Source organism: Cebus imitator, unplaced genomic scaffold (genome assembly GCF_001604975.1).
Source record: "Cebus imitator isolate Cc_AM_T3 unplaced genomic scaffold, Cebus_imitator-1.0 Scaffold328, whole genome shotgun sequence".
Taxonomy (NCBI): Eukaryota; Metazoa; Chordata; class Mammalia; order Primates; family Cebidae; genus Cebus; species Cebus imitator.
Window position 1 is genome coordinate 1,134,722 of NW_016107643.1, and position 21,316 is coordinate 1,156,037.

Here is a 21,316-nt window from a genome sequence, read left to right on the forward strand (position 1 = left end):
TGTGTGTGTGTGTGTGTGTGTACATCAGCTTGGTCGGGCACGGTGGCTAACACCAATAATCCCAGCACTTTGGGAGGCCAAGGCGGGTGGATTACCTGAGGTCAGGAGTTCAAGACCAGCCTGGACAACATGGTGAAACCCCATCTCTACAAAAATACAAAAATTAGCCAGGTATCATGGCAGGTGCCTGTAATCCCAGCTATTCAGAAGGCTGAGGCAGGAGAATTGCTTGAACCTGGGAGGCGGAGGTTGCAGTGAGCCGAGATAGCATCATTGCACTCCAGCCTGGGCGACAGAGCAAGGCTCCATCTCAAAACAAAAACAGAAATAAAACAACAACAAAAAAAAGACAACTGCCCAACTAGACAGCAAGCACATGCCCACACAACTATACTATGTGAACAACACAGGGAACTGTGGAGTGACTTGCCTTACCTTGCTGAAAAACAGCTAAAGGAAAATCTCTTACAGCAATTGAGGAATTAAGTCTGTTACTCAGTTTTGAACAGTTTTAGTTTTATTATATTATGGGTATGTTTTTATATCATATGGTAGAAATGTAAATAGTAAATGTAAAATAGAAAGGAGATTAAAATGACTAAAAACCAGTCAGAGAATCTACCAAGCTATACGAAAAAGGTTATATTTAAATAAGTTCAATGTTACAGTATTGGTATTTGGTAGGTTTTCTTATAAGGTTCCCCTATCCATTTTGCTGTAATTAATAATCAAATAATGTATTAGCCAGGGAAAAATTATGTATGCTGTCAGGATAAATCAGGTCAAAATGTTTTTCAATGTTACTACTGAAATTGCTTTTGGTACAACTGTATGACTATCAAAGGTTATGTACAACGCACAGCTCTACCCAGACACTCATCCTTGCCCTGTTCTCAAAATATCATAAAAGAAACAAGACACTTTAGCACTCTGTTTTTCAAACTGTAGGTCAAAATCTGTTAGTGAGTTGTAAAATCAATTTAGTCACCATTGGCAATAAAACAGAATAGAGAATCAAGAATGAACATGCATCAAACCAGAAGGTTTGTACTGTGAAACGTTTGCTTCGGGTATCTTTACGCATACATGCACACACAGGAAAATGGATTTCTTACTGAGATACTGTTAAAAGAGTCTGAACAACATAGCCTTAGTGGAATAGCTGTCTCCAATCTTGGGGCTGGGCATGTGCGCACAAAGACTTGAGGGATATTCTCAAACAGTCCAGTGGCGTGTGGAGGGAGACGTACATGGTGTAATGACAATTTGTGGGTTACAGTGACGTAAAGGTTTAAGAAATGAGTTAACAGATTCAAAACACTAAGTAATTAAACATTCCTGCCTCTTCCCCACCCAGGCTTATCAAACATAGCTCAGATCTCTGGGTTCAGACCTTCCCAGCCAGGTCCTAGCCTCCTTTTCCACTTCTCATTTGCCCTGGCCTGTCCTCCACCCAACACTCCATGCTCCCCTCAGGGAACAACAGGCCTTTATTCTCCACTCCAGATCTCTGCACCTGTCCTCCCCCTAGCCTGGAAGGCTTCTCCTATTATCCACTGGTCCCTTTCATACACTCCAGCATCCAGCTGTGCACTTGCTAGCTCGTGACTGGTTGGTCCCTCTGCTAAATACCACTGCAATAACCCCTACTTGTGGCTGGGGTCATGTTTTGCTCACTGTACTTCCATAGGGTGTTCAACGTCATGCCTTGTACTTAGTAGGCTCCCCATAAATTGTTATTTTTTAAAAAAACACATTTCAGATGTGTTTAAATAATTTTGTTACAAAGATTCAATATAGGGTGGCTGTGGTGGCACACGACTGTAATCCCAGTGCTTTGGGAGGCTGAGGTAGGAGGATCACTTGAGCCCAGGAGTTTGAGGCTGCAGTGAGCTATGATCATACCACTGTACTCCAGCCTTGGCAACAGAATGAGACTGTCTCAAAAACCAAAAATTCAACATGCATCCCTTATCAGTACCACTGTGGTAGCCTAGGGGAGTCACTCAACTGCCACCATATTACTTGTGGCTTCACATAACCCAGCTATTTTAGCCCCTTTTTTCTTTTTTTTTTTTTTTTTTTTAGACGGAGTTTCACTGGAGTGCAATGGCGCGATCTCGGCTCACCGCAACCTCCGCCTCCCGGGTTCAGGCAATTCTCCTGCCTCAGCCTCCTGAGTAGCTGGGATTACAGGCACGCACCACCATGCCCAGCCAATTTTTTGTATTTTTAGTAGAGACAGGGTTTTACCATGTTGACCAGGATGGTCTCGATCTCTTGACCTCGTGATCCACCTGCCTCGGCCTCCCAAAGTGCTGGGATTACAGGCGTGAGCCACCTCACCCAGCCTTAGCCCCTTTTCTTGAGGTTTACGTGAGCCAAGGACATACAAGGCCATCTAGGGCTCTTTATGTTTTGTTACATAGGATTTTAAACATGTTTGAAAATAGATGGCTGGGTGCGGTGGCCCACACCTGTAATCCTAGCATTCTGGAAGACCAAGGCAGGTAGATTGCTTGAGCTCATGAGTTCAAGATCAGCCTGGGCAACATGGTAAAACCCCATCTCTACAAAAAAATTTAAAAATTAGCTGGGCATGGTGGTGCACACCTGTAAGTTCCAGATAATCAGGAGGCTGAGATAAGAGGCTGGCTTGAGCACGGGAGGCAGAGGTGCAGTGAACTGAGATCGTGCCACTGCACTCTAGCCTAGGCAACAGAGCCAGATCTTAGAAACAAAAAAGAAAGAAGAAAGAAAATGAGTACAACTCCATGTACCCATTCCCAGTTTTTCAGTAATTTTCAGCTCATGGTTAATCTTATAAATATTTTTTGAAAAAATGTGTAATATGACTCCAATCTAGAACCTGTCAATAATAGGCCTTGAAGATCCACAAGAGAAGTTACCAGACTCTATGGGGTGCAAGTGGTATCAAAATAAACTTGTGTTGGGCTGGGCTGTAAAGATAAGGTACCCAGGACAAGCACTGCCTGGGAGTTACAAAAATCAAAACATATCTGATTGGTTGGAGCCAAGAGTCAAGGGGTCCAAAATCTAACTATGAAATGGGATCACTATGCCGGGAGTGGTGGCTCATGCATGTAATCCCAGCACTTTGGGATGCTAACATGGTGAAACCCCATCTCTACTAAAAATACAACAATTACCCGGGCATGGTGGCATGCACATATAGTCCCAGCTACTCAGGAGAATGAGGCAGGAGAATTGCTTGAACCCAGGAAGTGGAGGTTGCAGTGAGCTGAGATTATGCCACTGTACTCCAGTCTGGGTGACAGAGCAAGATTGTCTCAAAAAAAAAAAAAAAAAAAGGGGGGGTGTCCCAGCTGAGCCACTGGGTGAGCTCCGCCCAGCCCCAACAAAAAAAGAACAAAAACAACAAGAAAAGGGTAAAAGACTCAGGTAGAATTACAACAAAGTCTTGAGTCCTTGGTTCTGAATCATCATCCATCAGTCTTGTCTATGTCCTCAGCTACAACAGTAACCCTAGTGCTCCAGAGTAAGTGATAACCGTACCCTCAGACAAAAATAAAAATTAAAGCCTGGGCATGGTGGCTTATGCTTGTAATCCCAGCACTTTGGGAGGCTGAGGCTGCTGGATCACCTGAGGCAGGAGTTTGAGATCAGCCTGGCCAACAAGGAAAAACCCTGTCTACTAAAAAATACAAAAATTAATCTAAGTCATGGCACCAAAAATGTAATAAATAAATAAATAAAAATAAATTAATTAAAAAATTAGCTGGGCATGGTGGCAGGCGCCTGTAATACCAACTACTCAGGAAGCTGAGGCAGGAGAATAGCTTAATTTGGGAGGCGGAGGTTGCAGTGAGCCAAGATTGCGACACCGCACTCCAGCCTGGGTGACAGAGAGACTCCGTCTCAAAAAAAAAAAAAAAAAAAAAAAAAAAAAAAAAAAAAAAAAAAAAAAAAAAAAAAAGAAAAATAATAATAAAAATAAATATACAAACAAATAAACAGATAAAAATTTAAGTAGAGCTAGCAAGGCCGGGCACAGTGGCTCATGCCTATAATCCCAGCACTTTGGGAGGCTGAGGCAGGTGGATCACTTGAAGTCAGGAGTTCAAGACCAGCTTGCCCAACATGGTAAAACCCCGTCTCTATTAAAAATACAAAAATTAGCCAGGTGTGGTGGGGCATGTCTGTAATCCCAGCTACTTGGGAGGATGAGGCAGGAGAATCACCTGAACATGGGAGATGGAGGGTGCAGTGAGCCAAGATCGTGCTACTGCACTCCAGAACGGGTGACAGAGTGAGACTCCATCTCAGAAAAAAAAAAAAAAAAAAAAGTAGAGCTAGTGAAATGTTTATAATCAGGTTTAGTTAGTGTCACATGTACAGATCAGTAATGTATTTATAATAATACTAGGCCGGGCGTGGTGGCTCACGCCTGTAATCCAAGCATTTTGGAGGCCAAGGCGGGCGGATCACCTGAGGTCGGGAGTTCAAGACCGGCCTGACCAACATGGTGAAACCCTGTCTTTGGAAAAAAAAAAAAAAGTTAATAAAATAATACTACATCTGGTCTACTTTTTAGGGTGTAAAAGTATTTAATTTCATTTTATTTTTCCCTTTTTCATTTTTCAGTTGTGAAAGCAGTTTGTATATATTTGGAAGAATGTTTCCTATTTGTTGAATAAACCATTCATTTAATAAATGCAGTAGACTATTAGATTGAGCACTAAATAATGCTCAAAGGATCATATGGTTTTTTTCCTCCACACTAAACCCACAGACATGAAGAATATCTGGTAGCTTCCAGGATGTGAGAAAGGAATGTGCCTTTTCCCACTCCTGGCCTTTGGGTACTGTCCTGAGCATGGGATGCTGGGAGTGGGCCTGCCTTGGCCATCTTGCTATCTGCATGGCAGTAGTGGAGGATAGCTGAAGGAAGCAACTAGAGAACCCTGGACCCGCCACCCTGCTCTGTGAGAAGCCCCTTCCAATGTTGATTTTAATTACTTGCAACTTTTTGGTCTCCCTCTCCACCCTACCCCGATCTGTTCCCATCCCAATCTGTTCGCTAGTTCTCAATCTTGGCTGCACACTGCAATCTCCACTGATGCTCCCTTGACTGCACCCTCAGATATTCTGATTTAACTGGTCCTGGGTGCAACCTGGCTGGCATGAGACTACTAAAAACTCCCCAGGTGAATCCAATGAGTAACCAGGCTGAGAACCAATGATCTAACTGTAAGTCATCTCTTTTCCCTTTGTAACCGTTTCTACCTGATACTGTGGTTGGCTACATCTGTTTCTTCCTTCTCCTACTAGAATGTAGGCTCCACATGGCCTTCCAAACAATCCAAGTGGCCCTTCACACTCCAGGTGACAAGTACCCATTGCTGATCAAAGTAGCAGAGTCACACCTTTCTTGGAATTTAGGTTCTACAGTCAATGCTTATGGCACCCAATGAGTCAAAAACACCCTTGGCAACTCCAAAGGAAGGCTCTGCCCTGGAACCTGAAGTACTGTTTCCCCATCACCATCCCAGGAGACAGTTTCCTCCTGGGCCAGAACAGAAAGCTGCCTCCCCCACCAGCCATCAGAGGAAGCGGGAGGCTTATGTTTAGGGGCCACCTTGCATAAACACACATTTAAACATGTGCCTCACCCTCAGCACAGCAAGATGCTCACGCCATGAACAGCCCACAGGAACCAGAGTGACCGACCCTCCAGGAGGTACACACCTCCCTCCCATCCCGCCCACTCCTGAGCATATGGTTCTCACATCTACCAGTGGGTGGAATCACCCACACCATTTAAACTTTTTATTTTGTCAAGATGTAGAGCTGAATTCATGTGATTTACCATATGAGCAGTGTCCCTCTGCTGCACAATTATAGCCAGCTCAAGCAGGTCCTCTCCTTCTACCTGTCCAGCAAACGGCTCTCTCCTTCACTGACCCACCGCCCTCCCTTTTAAAGGCTGATGCTCCCTAGGACTCTATCCTTGGTGATTCTCATTAACTCTTCTCCCCAGTGGCTCTCAGCCCTATTAAGGGCTCCTGATCCGTAAAAAAAAAAAAAATACCCGTGAGACCTCCCCTCCCCAGTTAACAGAGATGTGGCCCAAGAGGTTCCCTACTTCTACTTTGAGTTGGGGCAGAAGAAGAGAAAGACCTTATCTAGGACTTGGGGGCAGAGCTTGCAGAGGACAAACGGACACAGTAAATGTGCAATAGGTTATTTTCTTGAATGAATGGATTCATAATAAGAATGGGACTTCCACCAGCTTCCAAAGGACCCTCCCCTCCTCTCAGATATATTCTGACGCCTAAATTTCAACTGCTCATCTAGGATCCCAGTCCAGGCCTTCTGCCACACCAAGCTACACCAAGCTCAGCAGTACTCACAGGCCTTTAATCTGTAACTGCCTGGCCACACTCTGTCACCTCCCCAGGATGGTGGCGAGGGATGAAGATGTATAGCCAGGTAGGCCACACCAACTCTAAGACCAAGAGGGAAGGACTGGAGTCAGGCTGGGGCCTGGGCAGAGGGCTCCCGGCCCCAGGTGATGAGGGAGTTGCTGGCTTGGGCAAGCTCGGCGATGGACACCCGGCCCCGCTGTCGGATGAAGTTGGCCACGGCGGCCAGTTCCTCTGGGGTTATGTAGATGAACTTGCCCCGGTCGTCAATCACACCTGTGGGGACATGTCGGTTGTGGGGCTGAGCCCTCCTGGACCCTCCCCACCTGGCCTGAGAATGCCCACCTACTCCTTCACAGCTGGCTCAGGGCCCTTCAGGTCTCCTGCCTGCCTGGCCTTTCCTGGCTGCATCCAGTCCTGCTAGGAGAATCAAATCAGCCTGCCCTGCCTGTCGTCTCCCACTGCCTCCATCTCCAGGCCACAGCATGTCCTCCCTGTAACTGCATCCAGCTTCTCAGTGCCCCTCGTTGTATACCGCCCCCATCTGGGGTGGTCATCCTGCCTCTGCCACACATCCCTGCAGCCCCTGTGGCTAGACACTCTCCAAGGCCAGGCCTGCAGCGAGTGACTCTCATTCTCTCACCTGTTACAGTCCCCTCAGCCAGCAGGTCCTGGATGCGATTTATGGTGTCCTATGAGAAGAACAATTCTCAGAGTAGAGATAGGCACCAATGTCCCCAGAAAAAGCACTGAAACCCCCCTCCCACTACAGCCAAATCTCATTCTTTCCCTCTCATGCCAGCTCCCAATTATGACTCTGTGCTTTGCCTTTGGAAGGGCCCTGGGTAGAAGGGGCTCTGGTCCTGGGTCTTGAAAGACCCCCAAAAGAGGATCTCTTTCTTTAGGAGTCAGGCAGTGGCAATGTTTGACAACATAGGCTGGTGCAGTCTGTGCAAGAGAGTTGTCAGGGTAACTGATTTGAGCTGCTTTGGTCACAGGGGCTGGCAGAGTGATGGGATTTGTTTATTTTTTTTTCCTGCCTGTTCTTCCATCCATTAAAAACACAGGATTCCTAGGATGCCAGAAGACTTCTGTGCACTACTCACTCTTGGTTGGGGACAGGGTAGATGATGCATCAAGACTCTGTCTTTAGGGCAGGTCCTCTCTGCTAGCCACACATATCCCTGGCCACACTGTACACAGCAGGCCACGTTCCAGGGCTTACCTGAGTGCGTAGGCCCACCTGGGAAGCCAGGTCTTCCAGGAGCACAACCTTGGACTGCTACAAAAAGAAGGAGGAAAAGAGAGAGAGGCTGAGCTTGGGCAAATCCCTCTAAGCATAAGCACCCTCCAGGTTTGCACTCTGATCTGATCCGTTCTGTACACATTCCTGTGGGACAGCCTTGCTCTCCTGACACACATACACATACACACACACTCACAACCACCCATTGACAGAGATACGCACAACCATAAACCCTCTCATTCCCCTTCTTTCGAGCAGGAAATCTACCCGAAACCACCACCTGCCTCATGGGCCCTGTCCCGGACTCCGAGACATGCATGAGTGGACATCAGTGCACAGCTGTCACCATCCTCTGCATCTAGCCATCTCTTTTTAACATCATGGACAAGTTGAAGGGGACGCACCATAGAGAGGAAGGAGGCGGTAATAGTCACCAAAAGCTATTTTAAATAACTGTCGCCAGGACTTATGTTTGCTGAGGACCTGCTAGAACAAGGCCCTAAGATGGCAGGAAGGACACACGCTGAACAAGCCATAGCCCCCACCCTGGAGCTCACAGTCTGGCTGGTGAGACAGGTGAGCACATGGACAAGAGGGAGAGCAGATAAAGGCCCAAGCAAGCCAAGGTCTCTCAGTAGAGGCTGTGGGGGCCCACCCCTGCCTTGCCTTTGCCTGCCGCCCCACAGGCCTGGTCTCTAACAACCTGACACACCCACACTCTTTATCCGTCCTCTTCATACCATGTGAGGCACTGAGCCCACTTAAAATCACTGTCACTAGGCTGGGTACGGTGGCTCACGCCTGTAATCCCAGCACTTTGGAAGGGTGAGGCAGGCAGATCACGGGGTCAGGAGATCAAGACATCTGGGCTAACATAGTGAAACCCTGTCTTTACTAAAAATGGAAAAAATTAGCTGGGTGTGGTGGTATGCACCTGTAATCTCGGCTACTCGGGAGGCTGAGGCAGGAGAATCGCTAGAACCTAGGAGGCAGAGGTTACAGTGAGCCAAGATTGTGCCACTGTACTCCAGCCTGGGCGACAGAAAGAGAATCCGTTTCAAAAAGAAAAGATAAAAAAAATCAGTGTCGGCCGGGCGCGGTGGCTCAAGCCTGTAATCCCAGCACTTTGGGAGGCTGAGGCAGGTGGATCACGAGGTCAAGAGATCGAGACCATCCTGGTCAACATGGTGAAACCCCGTCTCTACTAAAAATACAAAAAATTAGCTGGGCATGGTGGCGCGTGCCTGTAATCCCAGCTACTCAGGAGGCTGAGGCAGGAGAATTGCCTGAACCCAGGAGGCGGAGGTTGCGCTGAGCCGAGATCGCGTCATTGCACTCCAGCCTGGGTAACAAGAGCGAAACTCCGTCTCAAAAAAAAAAAAAAAAAAAATCAGTGTCACTAACACTGCTGAATGCTTTCCCGCACAGCCATGTTCCACGCTCCACGTGCTTCCTCATACCCTCAGCAGAAACCTGAGTTCCCAAGGGTGCAGCGAAGGGTCCACTGCTGTGTCCACACAGGCACCTACCCCTACTGCCCCAACAGACAGCACAGGACTTGGGAAAAGGCAGTCCTTTTGCATCTCTGTGAATCCTCCATCACAAATGAGCTGGGGGAGGACTGACACAGTGACACCTCCCTGACTGCAGATAGCATGTGACCTGTTTGAAATGCCAAACCGTATGTGCAAGCAGGAAGGCAAGCGAGAGGCAGCTGGGCCAGGATGGGCAAGGACAACGTGACCTGGTCAGCTGGCCTCTACCTACAAAACAGGGATCAGCCACTAGGCTTTCAGTGAGTGTGGTGCAGAAACATGAAGTCGCCTCAGGTGGTCCCTGAAGACCTGGCCTGAGGTGCCGCTGGGGCTAAAACATTTGATAAAACAAGCTGGGTATGGTGGTGGACACCTGTAGTCTCAGCTACTCGGGAGGCTGAAGTGGGAAGATGGCCTGAGCCCAGCCATGGTCAGACAGAAGAATGGAACAAGATAGAGTGAACCATACGCTTCTCTTAAATGATGCTGGGTGCAGGCATGCTCTTCCAGTACTGAAATCTTAAGACAAAAGGGCCTATCCCCTTGGAGCAAGGAGGAAAACAGGCAGATTGAATTTCAGAAGTCTTCCTTTTCCCTACAAGATAGCAGCTCTAGAAAAATCAGCCAGCACAGGCTGGAAAAACTTTTTCAAGACAGAGTCTCACTCTGTCACCCAGGCTGGAGTGCAGTGGCACCATCTTGCCTCGCTGCAACCTCCATCTCCTGGGTTCGAGTGATTCCCTGCCTCAGTCTCCTGAGTGGCTGGGACTTCAGGCGTGCAGCACCATGCCCAGCTAATTTTTGTATTTTTAGTAGAGATGGGGTTTCAACATGTTGCCCAGGCTGGTCTCAAACTCCCAAACTCAAGTGGTCCGCCCACCTCGGCCTCCCAAAGTGCTGGGATTACAGGCATCAGCCACTGCGCCCAGACAAGCTGGAAAAACTTCTAAGCTTCACAAAAGTTTGGAGAACTCCCCTAGAATGGCACCTTCAGGGAGCCGCTGAAAGTGAGGGCTAGAAGTGGGGACCTTTCTTATGGTTTCTGCAGAGTAAAGGCGAATGCTGAAGCTGACCCCCTCCTCTACTTCCGCCTGGAAAGGCTTCCTGGGAAGGGGCTTCAGGACCATCTTGCTGCCTACCGGGTAGATGGAGACAAGTTCCAAACAGCAGCAGGCAAGTGTGAGAGCCATCCTGCCTGGCTGAAGCCCCCTCATCAAGTGTGCCCAGGTGGAGAAAGGGCTCCATGAGAGGGGAATGCACACAGCCTGAGCAGACAGGACCCTCTGGAAGCTGCCAGCATTTCCCCTGCTTAGGAACCCCAGACTCAAGGCTGTGAGCCGAGCCCCTCACTGCTGGCAGGCATCTAAACCCTGCTCTCTTTCAGGAGAGGTGGCGGGAGGATTATGCAAGCCCTGGCTCCTTGGCAGCCCCTAGTAGCACCCCCACCACCACCCCCGCTCCCTCTGCACTCCTTCCCTTAGCCGCCTCTGCAACTCTGAGTTGCACTTGAAAACCTCTCCCCTGACTGCATCCTTCGTGGGAGAGAAGTTGCTTAGCAGCAAAGCAAAGTAGGATGTGCTTATGCAACCTGGCGCGGCATTGAGGTGGCCTGCGTGGTGGCTGCAGACAGAAGGGGACACACTGCCGCCCCATCCTAGACTCAAAGGAAACACCATCGTGTTTTCCCTGAAAGACCCAAGTTCCCAGTCAGAAGCACATGGCAGAGGACGCTTGTTTCAACTCAGTGGAGCCTCACTGTGACAGAACTGACAGAAAACACATGTGAGGAGACTTGAAAACACACTGACTCACTGAGCGTGGGGTCTGAAGAGCAGGGAAACTGTCAAACTGAGTGTGAGGAAGTGATCAAAGGCTCATGCATCCCACACAGACCCAGGTCCTTCTCTACCTTTGGGGCTGGAGGGGGAGAAATGCTCCTGGCCAGGACCCCACAGCTCTGCCCCTCTGGGCCCCCCTGCCCACTCCTGCATGAGCCCGAGTGCACCACCTGCAGCCCCCAACGTGCACACGCCAGGCAGGGAGCTGACACTCAGGCTCTGTTCAGTGGAGTCTTACCTTGATGTAGTTGATGAACTCTGTCAGGAAGCTCTGGGACTAGAGAAGCAGAGAAATCAGGGTAAGCACCCCTTAGCAGGGCCACAGAGTTCTGTACCCATCCACCCAAGTACCACCTACTCACTTGAGGGCCACCTGCCTGCAGCCTGCCTTGGGCCCGCCCAACCACCTGCGAGTACGGCTTGCCTACACAATCAGCAGAGTCTTCCAGGGTGAGGGTTTCGGAGGCACTAGCCTCTGCTGAGGACAAAGCCTCTGGCCACCAAAGTCTGCTGGTACTGATGCCCATCCACCTCTCACTGCCTGGCCAGGGGCGTCTGGGATGGGGTGGCTGGTCTTGCGTCTGGCATAAGCAGCGCTGATGGGTGCAAAGAGGGGCTTCCCAGGGGCAGCAGGCCCACCTGTTCCTCAGTCATGGTCTCTCCCACGCCCTCCTCCTCCACCACAAAGGTCTCCTTCAGTTTCAGGTACTCCTCATGCTCCCGCTGGGCCTGCTCCTCACGGGCCTTCCTCTCCTCCTCCTCCTGTGGACACAGAAGGCAAAAGTCGGCTATTGGTGGTAGGTGCCCACCATCCCTGTTCTGGTTGCTGCTACCCCTGCAGGACACCAGGGCATACAGCCCAGCCTTTACTCAGAGAGAGAGCTCTTTCAAAACCAATGTTCCTCCATCCCCCAAGATAAACAATGGGCCGAGGCCCCTCTTGTCACCAGCGTCACCATCACCTGGACGAATGCTGTTCAGCCCTTTCTCCTGCCCTCCCTGCTCAGAAGATCTTAGCAAAAATCTATTGAAAACCCAGCCATGACCCCACCCTACAATACCCTCCAATCACCAGCCCCACCCTCTCCCTGTGTAACTCACCAAGCATACCCCATCATGTCCAAACTTCATGAGCAAATGTGGAGCCTGCATTTCCTCACCACCCACTCACCCAGTCAGCCCACTCCAGTCTGGCTTCTGTGTTACCAGTTCTACAAAACAACTCCTGCCACAGTCTCACCCATGCCCCCACTCACCAAACTCAAGGGACAACCTTCAGCTCTCATATGCCTGTCCTCTCAGTGGATCCTTCTTTCCTCCCTTGGCTTCCAGATCCCACCCTCTCCTGGATTTCCTCCTGCTCCTCAGGCCATTCTTCCCGCCTCCTTCATCATTCAGCCCTGCCTCTTCTCTCTCCTCCACATTCTCTGGGCCACCTCACCCATGCCCAAAGCATCAACCCCTTCCTTGCCAGTGACTACCACACTTGTATCCCCACCCAAATCTCTTCTCCCAAACACACAATGGCCCATGTGACACATCTACTGGCCCATCCCATCTCACAGGCACCAGACAGACCCTAGGACCTACTCTTCTACGTCTGGACCTCCTCCTGGGTCCCTGGCTCCATGAATTAACACAGCCAACTGGTCAGAAATGAGGTCCTATTGACCACTTCTTTCTCTAACTTCCAGAAAACTCCCCAGTCTGTCTGTGTTGCTCCATCACTACCACCCGGAACGACAGCCTCCCTCAACGCAACACATTTTCCAGAGCACTCAGAAATAATCTTCTTAAAACGGGAAGCTAAAGCTGGGGCAATATACAAGATGAGTCTGGGGCATCTTGTAATGCCAGAAACTAAGTGCTCAAAAAACAAAACAAGTACGTATTAAAGGTACTTTGGAGCCAACCGAAAAGGCTCCTAATGGTCAAAGCTGGAACAATCTGAACAGCTTAATAAATAACATGTCACTGGATTACAACACAAAGTACAAAATAAATACTCATGAGTCTATACAGATATAATATAATGACTGGCCGGGCACAGTGGTTCACGCCTGTAATCCTAACACTCTGGGAGGCTGAGGTGGGTGGATCACTTGAGGTCAGGAGCTTGAGACCATCCTGGCCCACATGGTGCAACCCCATTTCTACTAAAAATACAAAGATTAGCTGGATGTGGTAGTAGGTGCTTATAATCCCAGCTACCTGGGAAGTTGAGCAGGATGATCACTTGAACCTGGGAGGCAGAGGTTGCAGTGAGCCCAGACTGCGCCACTGCACTCCAGCCTGGGCGACAGAGTGAGACTCTTGTCTCAAAAAAAAAAAAAAAGACTGCATAAATATTTAATGAATAAGGAAGGAGAGACATATCTCCCATAAAAGATTTCCAAATAATTTATGTAAGAACTCTAACTCCCCAACCCTTAAGTGTGGGCTGTACAGAGTGACTTCTTTCCAAAGAAATATGGGAAGAGGGGAAAGAAGCAGTTACATTACAGTGGAGAAAGCTGGCAAACACAACTGCAGCCAGGCGACCAAGGTTAACAACATTAGGGATAAGCGAAGCGGGTAACTTGCATGTTTAGCATGTTGCATTGAAGATGGAACTTCACTATGGTCTTCTTCACTCAAATCCATAACCCCAGTCTAACCATGAGAAAAACATCAACCAACTCAAATCAAGGGACCTTCTACAAACTACTTGCCCAGCACTCCTCAAAATTGTTAAGGCTGGGCATGGTGGCTCACACATGTAATCCTAGCAATTTGGGAGGCTGAGGCAAGCAGATCACAAGGTCAGGAGACTGATAAAATCTGAATAATAGGGCCAGTTATGGTGGCTCCCATCCATAATCCCAGCGTTCTGGGAGGCCAAGGGAAGAGGACTGCTTGAGTCTAGGAGTTCAAAAGCAGCCTGGGCAACATGGTGAAACCCAATCTCTACAAAAACAAACAAACAAACAAACAAACAAAAAAACCCACAAAAATTAGCCAGGCATCATGGTGCATACCTATAGTCCCAGCTATTCAGGGGGAGGGGGAATTGAGGTGGGAGGATTGCTTGAGCCTGAGAGGCAGAGGTTGCAGAGAGCCAAGATCATGCCGCTGCACTCCAGCCTGGGCAACAGAGCAAGACAAGACCCTGTCTCAATCAATCAATTAATCAATCAATCAAAATCTGAATAGTGTTAGAGTTTAGTTGATAATGTGTCAATGTTATTTGTGAGGAATGTACCAAAGTGAGGTAAGATAAGGGAAACTGGGTACAGGAGAGAAGAGCAGGATATTTAAGGTACATTAGGTGGGACCAATATTCAGAAAGGTAAAAAATTCTCTCTGCTAATGCCTCCCCCATGCTGTATTCTGGCTCATCAGCCACAGCACCCATATTGAGGTTTTCTGCCATCCAGGATCCTGGGACAACAGGCAAGTCAGAGGTCATAGGACTTCCCAGCTAGGGCAGCCTTGGCTCTAACCCTATGCCCCCCACATCTTCATGCTGTTCCCTTTTTTGGAAACCTGGTTCTCAGAACAAAGGAAGCATCTGGCAAACAAATGTTCATTAGCCACCTTTACTGTAGTAACCCCCATTCCCTGAGCACCTCCTCTATGCCAGGCCCTCATGCATCCACCAACTCTTTTTCTCTTTTTTTCTGAGACAAAATCTTGCTTTGTCACCCAGGCTGGAGTGCAGTGGCACGGTCTCAGCTCACTGCAACCTCCACCTCCGGGTTCAAGCAATTATCCTGCCTCAGCCTCCTGAGTAGCTAGGATTACATGCATGCACCACCATGCCCAGCTATTTTTTTTGTATTTTTAGTAGAGACGAGGTTTCACCATGTTGGCCAGGCTGGTCTCAAATTCCTGACCTCGTGATCCGCCCGCCTCAGGCTCCCAAAGTGCTGGGATTACAGGCATGAGCCACCCAGCCCATCCACCATCTCTTACAATGACCTTTAACATCCTTTAGGCCTTCGGGATCCAGACCCCCCATTACCTCTCTACCGTCTTCTCCTCCTCTCCTGGCTTTATCTGCCAGCCACCCTGCTCACCTCGTGTTCCTCACATGCTTCCCCCAAGTTCAGTAGTCATGTGCACAAGAATCCCCACTCCAGGCTCTGCTTTTCAGCAGCAGCTTTCCCAGGCTGTGCTGGAGCCTAGGGACCAAATAAACCAGGACCTGACCTTGTGCCAGGTCTATGGCCCACTTTCTATGTTGGAGGTGCCAGGGAGCTGCATAGGAAGCAAGACTGCCTGGTCAAGGGTCAGGGGTCAGAGTTGGGGCTGGCCTCACCTTCTGCTCCTCCTCTAGGCGAAGCCGCTCCTCTTCCTTCTTCCACTCAGCTTCACGCTGGGACTCGAGTCGTTTCCGCTCCTCACGTTCAGCCTCCTCTGCCTGGAGAGAGGCCTTCATAGGGGCACATCCCTCACCCCCAGCTAGAGTGTGCCCACCTCCCAGACAGACTAGGGAATGCAATGCCTGGGCCAGGGCACAGACCAAGGCAGCAGGAGACAGAGTCTCCCCCATTCTGTATTCTGGCTTATCAGCCACAGCAAGCAGCAGCCACCAGCCTAGCAGGCAAGGAGCCCTGAGTCTGCCTTAGGGAAAAGGGAAGGTGGGGCCCTTTCCCACTTCCCAGAGCTGTACCCCATCCCTCCAGCTTGCCTCACGCTGGGCCTTTCGTGCTTGTTTCTCCTCCAGCTTCCGCAGTTTCTTAGCTCCAATTTTCCCTGACAGGTGAGTTTCTGCTGGCTTCTCAATGCCTTCTTCCTCCTGGGCTGGGTATGGTCAAAGGATGACAGAGAGGACTTATGATGACAGATCCCCCACCCCTCATCCCTCTCCTAATAGCGGGGTCCCTTCCATCCACCTGCCAATGTTACTGGCTCAGCTCTGCCCTCCAGAGGCATCTACCATGAATGCATCTGTGTGTGTGCATGAATATGCAGGAATGGGAGAATGGTGAGGGGCCCATGGGGCAAGGGAACAGATGAGAACTTTAGATACTGCATGGCCATAACGAGGGAGGTAACAGGTTAAAATAAGCAAGTGTTGGCTGGGTGTGGTGGCTCACGCCTGTAATCCCAGCACTTTGGGAGGCCAAGGTGGGCGGATCATGAGGTCAGGAGTTCGAGACCAGCCTGGCCAACATAGTGAAACCCCATCTCTATTTAAAAAAAAAAAAAAAAAAAAAAGGCCAGGCGCTGTGGTTCACGCCTGTAATCCTAGCACTTTGGGAGGCCAAGGTGGGTGGATCACCTGAGGTGAGAAGTTCAAGATCAGCCTGGCCATCATGGTGAAACCCCATCTTTATTTTTAAAAAAGAAAAAAAAAAGGGTTTCACAGTCACAGATAGGGCTTCCTGGGCTTTGGAGTTCTCTGGCTTCTGTCTCTGTGCCAAACCCCTAGAGAAGGGAAGTCCCATGGGGAAATTCATCCTGTCTCAAATCTGACTTCCTTCTCACTACAGTCAGGAGTTGCTGAGGATTCTGGGCTTAGTCCCTGGCCAGGATTATCCCTTTGCCCACCAAAGTCTGGCTGAAAAGACAGTACCAACACCATGACTACCTCAGGGCCAGCTGCAAGTTCAAGACCCACTGATGCCTGTGCAGCAAGGGTCTCTGAACCCAAGTCTGTGCCAGAAGGTATGGCAAAGAAAGGGCCTCTTTGTGAGCTAAGGGGATAATCCCCAAGGGTAAAAGGCAAAAGCCTCAAATGCCCTCAGTTTCTGAGAAAGGCCCAGATACTCCCTCCTCAGGCTCAAGTCAGCCATCAAGTACTGGAAAAGCCAATCCTGAGGGCTCTCCTGGTCTCCCAGAAGCAGGGACATGGAGGCCTCTGTGTCAACAGAATGTCTCTAGCTTTAAACTGTTGTTTTGGGGTTGCAGGTGACCCTGCTCCAGGAACTGCAGAAGCTCTTGGCCAGGCACTCTGCCTCTAGGGTGAAATCCTCAGAGAATGAGTGTACCCATATCAGGAAGGGTGTGAGGACAGAAGGGGTGAACTGAGGAATATTCTGAGTCAATCTGAAGACCCTTGCCCTCCTGCTTGGACACTGAGAGCCAAGATGAAGGAAGAGAGAGTTGACCCAGTGGAACAAAGGCCAGGTCTCAATTCTCCTCCTACTCCACCTTGTGGCTCCCAGATGTCCTTCCCACACTGAGGCTTCACAGCCTACTCTCCCACTTAGCTTTGGGGGCCCCTTTATCACCCCTTCCAACCCAAAACCTTTCCCCACCAGGCTGGGCCCCTCTCACCTAGGACAACAGCTTCTTCCTCATTCTCATCTGCTTCTGCCCAGGTCACCCGCTGGGCTCGCCGCTGGGCCTGTAGGCGGCTGCCCAGGTCCCTCCGGCGCCGGGGCCTGCCTCCAGCTCGTGACTCCTCAGGCTCCAGGGGCCGAGGCTGGGCCACCCAGCCTGCTCCTGCCAGCTCCTCCTCATTGTGTAGTGGCTCTTGGCCAGCTGTAGGAAAGACAGAAATGACAACGCTACCCAGCAGCCCAGCCCAGCCCATGGCAGGAGCAGCAGCAGCCTGGAAGCCTCACCTCCTCTGCTCAGCCTCCTGGTGCCCACAGCACAAAGACCGGACTTCTCAGCCTGGCTGGCAAGGCCTTTTCTACCGGGCCCACAGCTTGGTCCCAGGCAGCGGCTCAGCCCTTCCCTCCCATCCCTGTGAATACTCTTCTCTCCCCTCCCTGCTCCACCTTTCCAGCTGGCCTGTCAGGAGGCCCTTACCCTGATGTCCCCAGCTTTCATCTAGTGCCCCCTGCAGGACTCTACTGATTTCTCTCCTAACACCACCTGTGGTTTTATCTGGCTTCCCAATCAGAGTACATGTCCCAGCCGTGGCCGAGCCTCGCCCAGGAAGACCTGCTGGCTCTCCGCCTTCCCTCAGCGTGGCCCTCCCACCCCTGGGAGCACGAAGGTGCTCAGAGGTAGCTTGTGGGCCCAAGGAGCGGGGAGACACATACACAAACCCACCCGCTGACCGGAAATGGGGGAAAAAGGGGAGGATGGGTGTATCTGTTTTGTGCCCTGAATGACGCCATGGCCTTCTTCTGATAGGGTTGCAAATCAGGGAAGGAGTGTGGGCGCTCTCCTTGGCGGGAAGGGAGAGCACTTCAGGAGTTTCCTGGAGCCGCCTCACGCTTCTCCAACAGCCAGAAAATACTCGGATGCCCACTTCCTGGCACCTGCTCTGGAGCCAGGCTGGGAGGAATGGGAAATCCCTGCGGCCTCCCTAACAGGCGCAGAGGGTGAGGGCCCAGACGGTGAGAGATGGGAGTGTGCGCTGGCGAGGGCCTGAGGCCTTTGGAGGTATGGAGTTTCCGGGGGCGAGGCTCTGGCTTGGGGTCGGGAAAAAGGGGTAGCTGCGCAGCCACCGGTACCAGGAAGCACACAGTGAGGGCCCCACCGGGACCATTAAGCACACGGACGCGCATGCGCTCCGCCCGCCCAGATGCGCACGCACTTGAGCCGCAGCGCGACGGTTTACAAAGGCTTAGAAGGCCAGAGAACCCGGCCCCGCCACTCCTGGCGCAGCGGCATCTCCTACCTGATGCCGCCCGGCCTCGGCTGCGAGTCAGGAAGAGGATAAAGCCGACTAGCAAAGCTGCCGCTACCATGTACCACACGGGCGCCACCATGACGAAGACCTCCAGGCAGAACCACTGCGTCCACACTGAGGCCCGGGATCTCCTAGGCCCCGCCCCCGTTTCCCAGTCTAGGCCCCGCCCACCACCCGGAGTCCCGCCCAACCGCACATCACAGAGAGGCTTTAACGTAAAATATTAAAATGAGTTTGGGGTACGTAAAAAAAACCCCATAATGTTAAAAGGAAATTATTGCAGACGCTTTGTGCAGTAGAAAACGTATATTTTTAAAACATTTAGTTTTAAAATCACTAAACAATCCCACGTAGTGTTTCTGGAAACCACCGTGGAGAAAGTACGAAAAGAGGCTTGGGACTGAGGCACACCAACTTCAGGATACCGATTACCTCTAGGAGGAAGGAAGCGGCTTGGGTTTAAGCCCTGAGCTTTAGCTATATCTGTGACACTGGATTTCTTTGAATGAGACCAAATCTTTGATTTTAATACATTGTGATATATACACACACATACACACACACACACACACACACATATATGTGTGTGTGTATATATATATATATATACTTTTTTTTTTTATTTTTACGAAGGTTCACTCTTGTCGCCCAGGCTGGAGTGCAATGGCGTGATCTTGGCTCACTGCAACCTCTGCCTCTCAGGTTCAAGCGATTCTCCTGCCTCAGCCTCCCAAGTAGCTGGGATTACAGGTGCCCTCGACAATGCCCGGATAATTTTTTTATATATTTTTGGTAGAGACGTGGTTTCACCATGTTGGCCAGGCTGGTCTCGAGCTCCTGAACTCAGGTGATCCGTCCACTTCGGCCTCCCAAGGTGCTGGGATTACAGGCATGAACTACCTCGCCCGACCAGTATACTTTTTTTTACTCAGATCTGCAATTTTATACCTATTTAAAAATTAAATTAGCTTTTACAAGAACTCATGATCCAGTTTTCCATAGTGAGTACTTGATATGCCCAGTGGGAATTAAAATTTCTCTTTTGGCCGGGCGCGGTGGCTGACGCCCGTAATTCCAACACTTTGGGAGGCCAAGGCAGGCAGATTTGCTTGAGGTCAGGAGTTTGAGTCCAGCCTGGCCAACATGGCAAAAACCTGCCTCTACTAAATTACAAAAATTTGTCCAGGGACAGTGGCTCACACCTGTAAATCCAGCACTTTGGGAGGCCAAAGTGGGCAGATCACGAGGTCAAGAGATGGAGACCATCCTGGCCAACATGGTGAAAACCCATCTCTACTAAAAATACAAAAATTAGCTGGGCGTGGTGGCACAGGCCTGTAGTCCCAGCTACTTGGGAGGTTGAGGCAGGAGAATCACTTGAACCTGGGAGGTGAAGGTTGCAGTGAGCCGAGATTGCGCCACTGTACTCCAGCCTGGTTACAGTTTTGAGACTGCATCTCAAAACAAAAAACAAAAACAGAACTGGGGACAAGATATGAACTCAAGATTTTTTTAAACAGCAAGTAATCCCAGCACTTTGGGAGGCTGTGGTGGGTGGATCACAAAGTCAGAAGATCGAGACCATCCTAATACGGTAAAACCCCATCTCTACTAAAAATAAAAAAATTAGCCAGGTGTGGTGGCATGCACCTGTAATCCCAGCTACTCAGGAGGCTGAGGCAGGAGAATCGCTTGAACCCAGGAGGTGGAGGTTGCAGTAAGCCCCGATGGCACCACTGCACTCCAGCCTGTGTGACAGAGGGACTCTAACTAAAAAAAAAAAAGGCCAGCGTGGTGGCTCACGCCTGTAATCCAAACACTTTGGAGGCCAAGGCAGGCGGATTACCTGAGGTCGGGAGTTCAAGACCAGCCTTACCAACATGGTGAAAACCCGTCTTTATAAGAAAAAAAAAAAGCAAGTAAATGGCCAGGCTCAGTGGCTCATACCTATAATCCTAGCACTTTGGGAAGCCAAGGCAGGAGGATCATTTGAGGTCAGGAGTTCCAGACCAGCCTGAGCAACATCATCAAACCCCAGCTCTACAAAAAAAAAAAATACAAAAATTAGCCAGGCCTGATGGAGATGCCTGCCTGTAATCCCAGCTACTCGGGAGGCTGAGGGGCCAGGTGCGGTGGCTACTCTGTTAACCCAGTACTTTGGGAAGCCTAGGCAGGATGAAACCCTGTCTCAAAAAAAAAAAAAAAAAAATTAGCCAGGAATAATGGCATGCACCTGTAATTCCAGCTACTTGGGAGGATGAGGTGGGAGGATCACCTGAACCCAGGGAGGTCAAGTCTGCAATGAGCCATGATCATGCCACTGCACTCCAGCCTGGGTGATAGATTGAGACCCTGTCTCAGAAAAGAAAAATAAAAAAAATTCAGGACCAATGAACTAACGGTGAGAAAGGGATTTGAAAAAATATGGGCTGGGCACAGTGGCTCACACTTGTAATACTAGCACTTTGGAAGGCTAAAGCAGGCAGATCACTTGAGGTCAGGAGTTCAAAAGCAGCCTAGCCAACATGGTGAAACCCCATCTCTACTAAAACTACAAACAATTATCAGGGTGTGGTGGTGCATGCCTGTAATCCCAGCTACTCAGAAGGCTGAGGCAGGAGAATCTCTTGAACCCAAGAGGCAGAGGCGGCAGTGAGCCAAGATTTCACCACTGCACTCCAGCCTGGGTGACAGAAGGAGACTGTGTCTCAAAA

General features: G+C 50.0%; 1 protein-coding gene and 1 long non-coding RNA gene across 2 annotated transcripts; one reads left to right on the forward strand and one right to left on the reverse strand.

Moving 5' to 3' along the window:
* Positions 1-5,774: 5,774 nt before the first annotated feature.
* DDRGK1 (DDRGK domain containing 1) lies at positions 5,775-18,771 on the reverse strand. The gene is made up of 9 exons (XM_017504791.2): positions 18,591-18,771; positions 17,291-17,497; positions 15,699-15,811; positions 15,327-15,428; positions 11,666-11,788; positions 11,265-11,303; positions 7,633-7,689; positions 7,051-7,099; positions 5,775-6,683 (listed from the first exon to the last, which is right to left on the reverse strand). Exons 1-9 carry the CDS (start codon positions 18,679-18,681, stop codon positions 6,517-6,519), a joined length of 948 nt encoding a protein of 315 aa, XP_017360280.1. The 5' UTR covers positions 18,682-18,771; the 3' UTR covers positions 5,775-6,516.
* Positions 17,848-18,871, forward strand: LOC119467755. The gene is made up of 2 exons (XR_005196366.1): positions 17,848-17,970; positions 18,196-18,871. It is a non-coding gene; the product is annotated as an uncharacterized LOC119467755 (long non-coding RNA).
* Positions 18,872-21,316: the final 2,445 nt, after the last annotated feature.

Excerpts from the sequence above, each read along its gene's own strand:
- DDRGK1 (XM_017504791.2), bottom strand. The coding sequence starts at position 18,681 with ATGGTGGCGCCCGTGTGGTACATGGTAGCGGCAGCTTTGCTAGTCGGC. Across the intron at positions 11,304-11,665 it reads AGACCATGACTGAGGAACAG|TCCCAGAGCTTCCTGACAGA; the intron begins GTGGGCCTGCTG and ends CTGCTTCTCTAG. Across the intron at positions 7,100-7,632 it reads AGGTGGGCCTACGCACTCAG|GACACCATAAATCGCATCCA; the intron begins GTAAGCCCTGGA and ends TTCTTCTCATAG.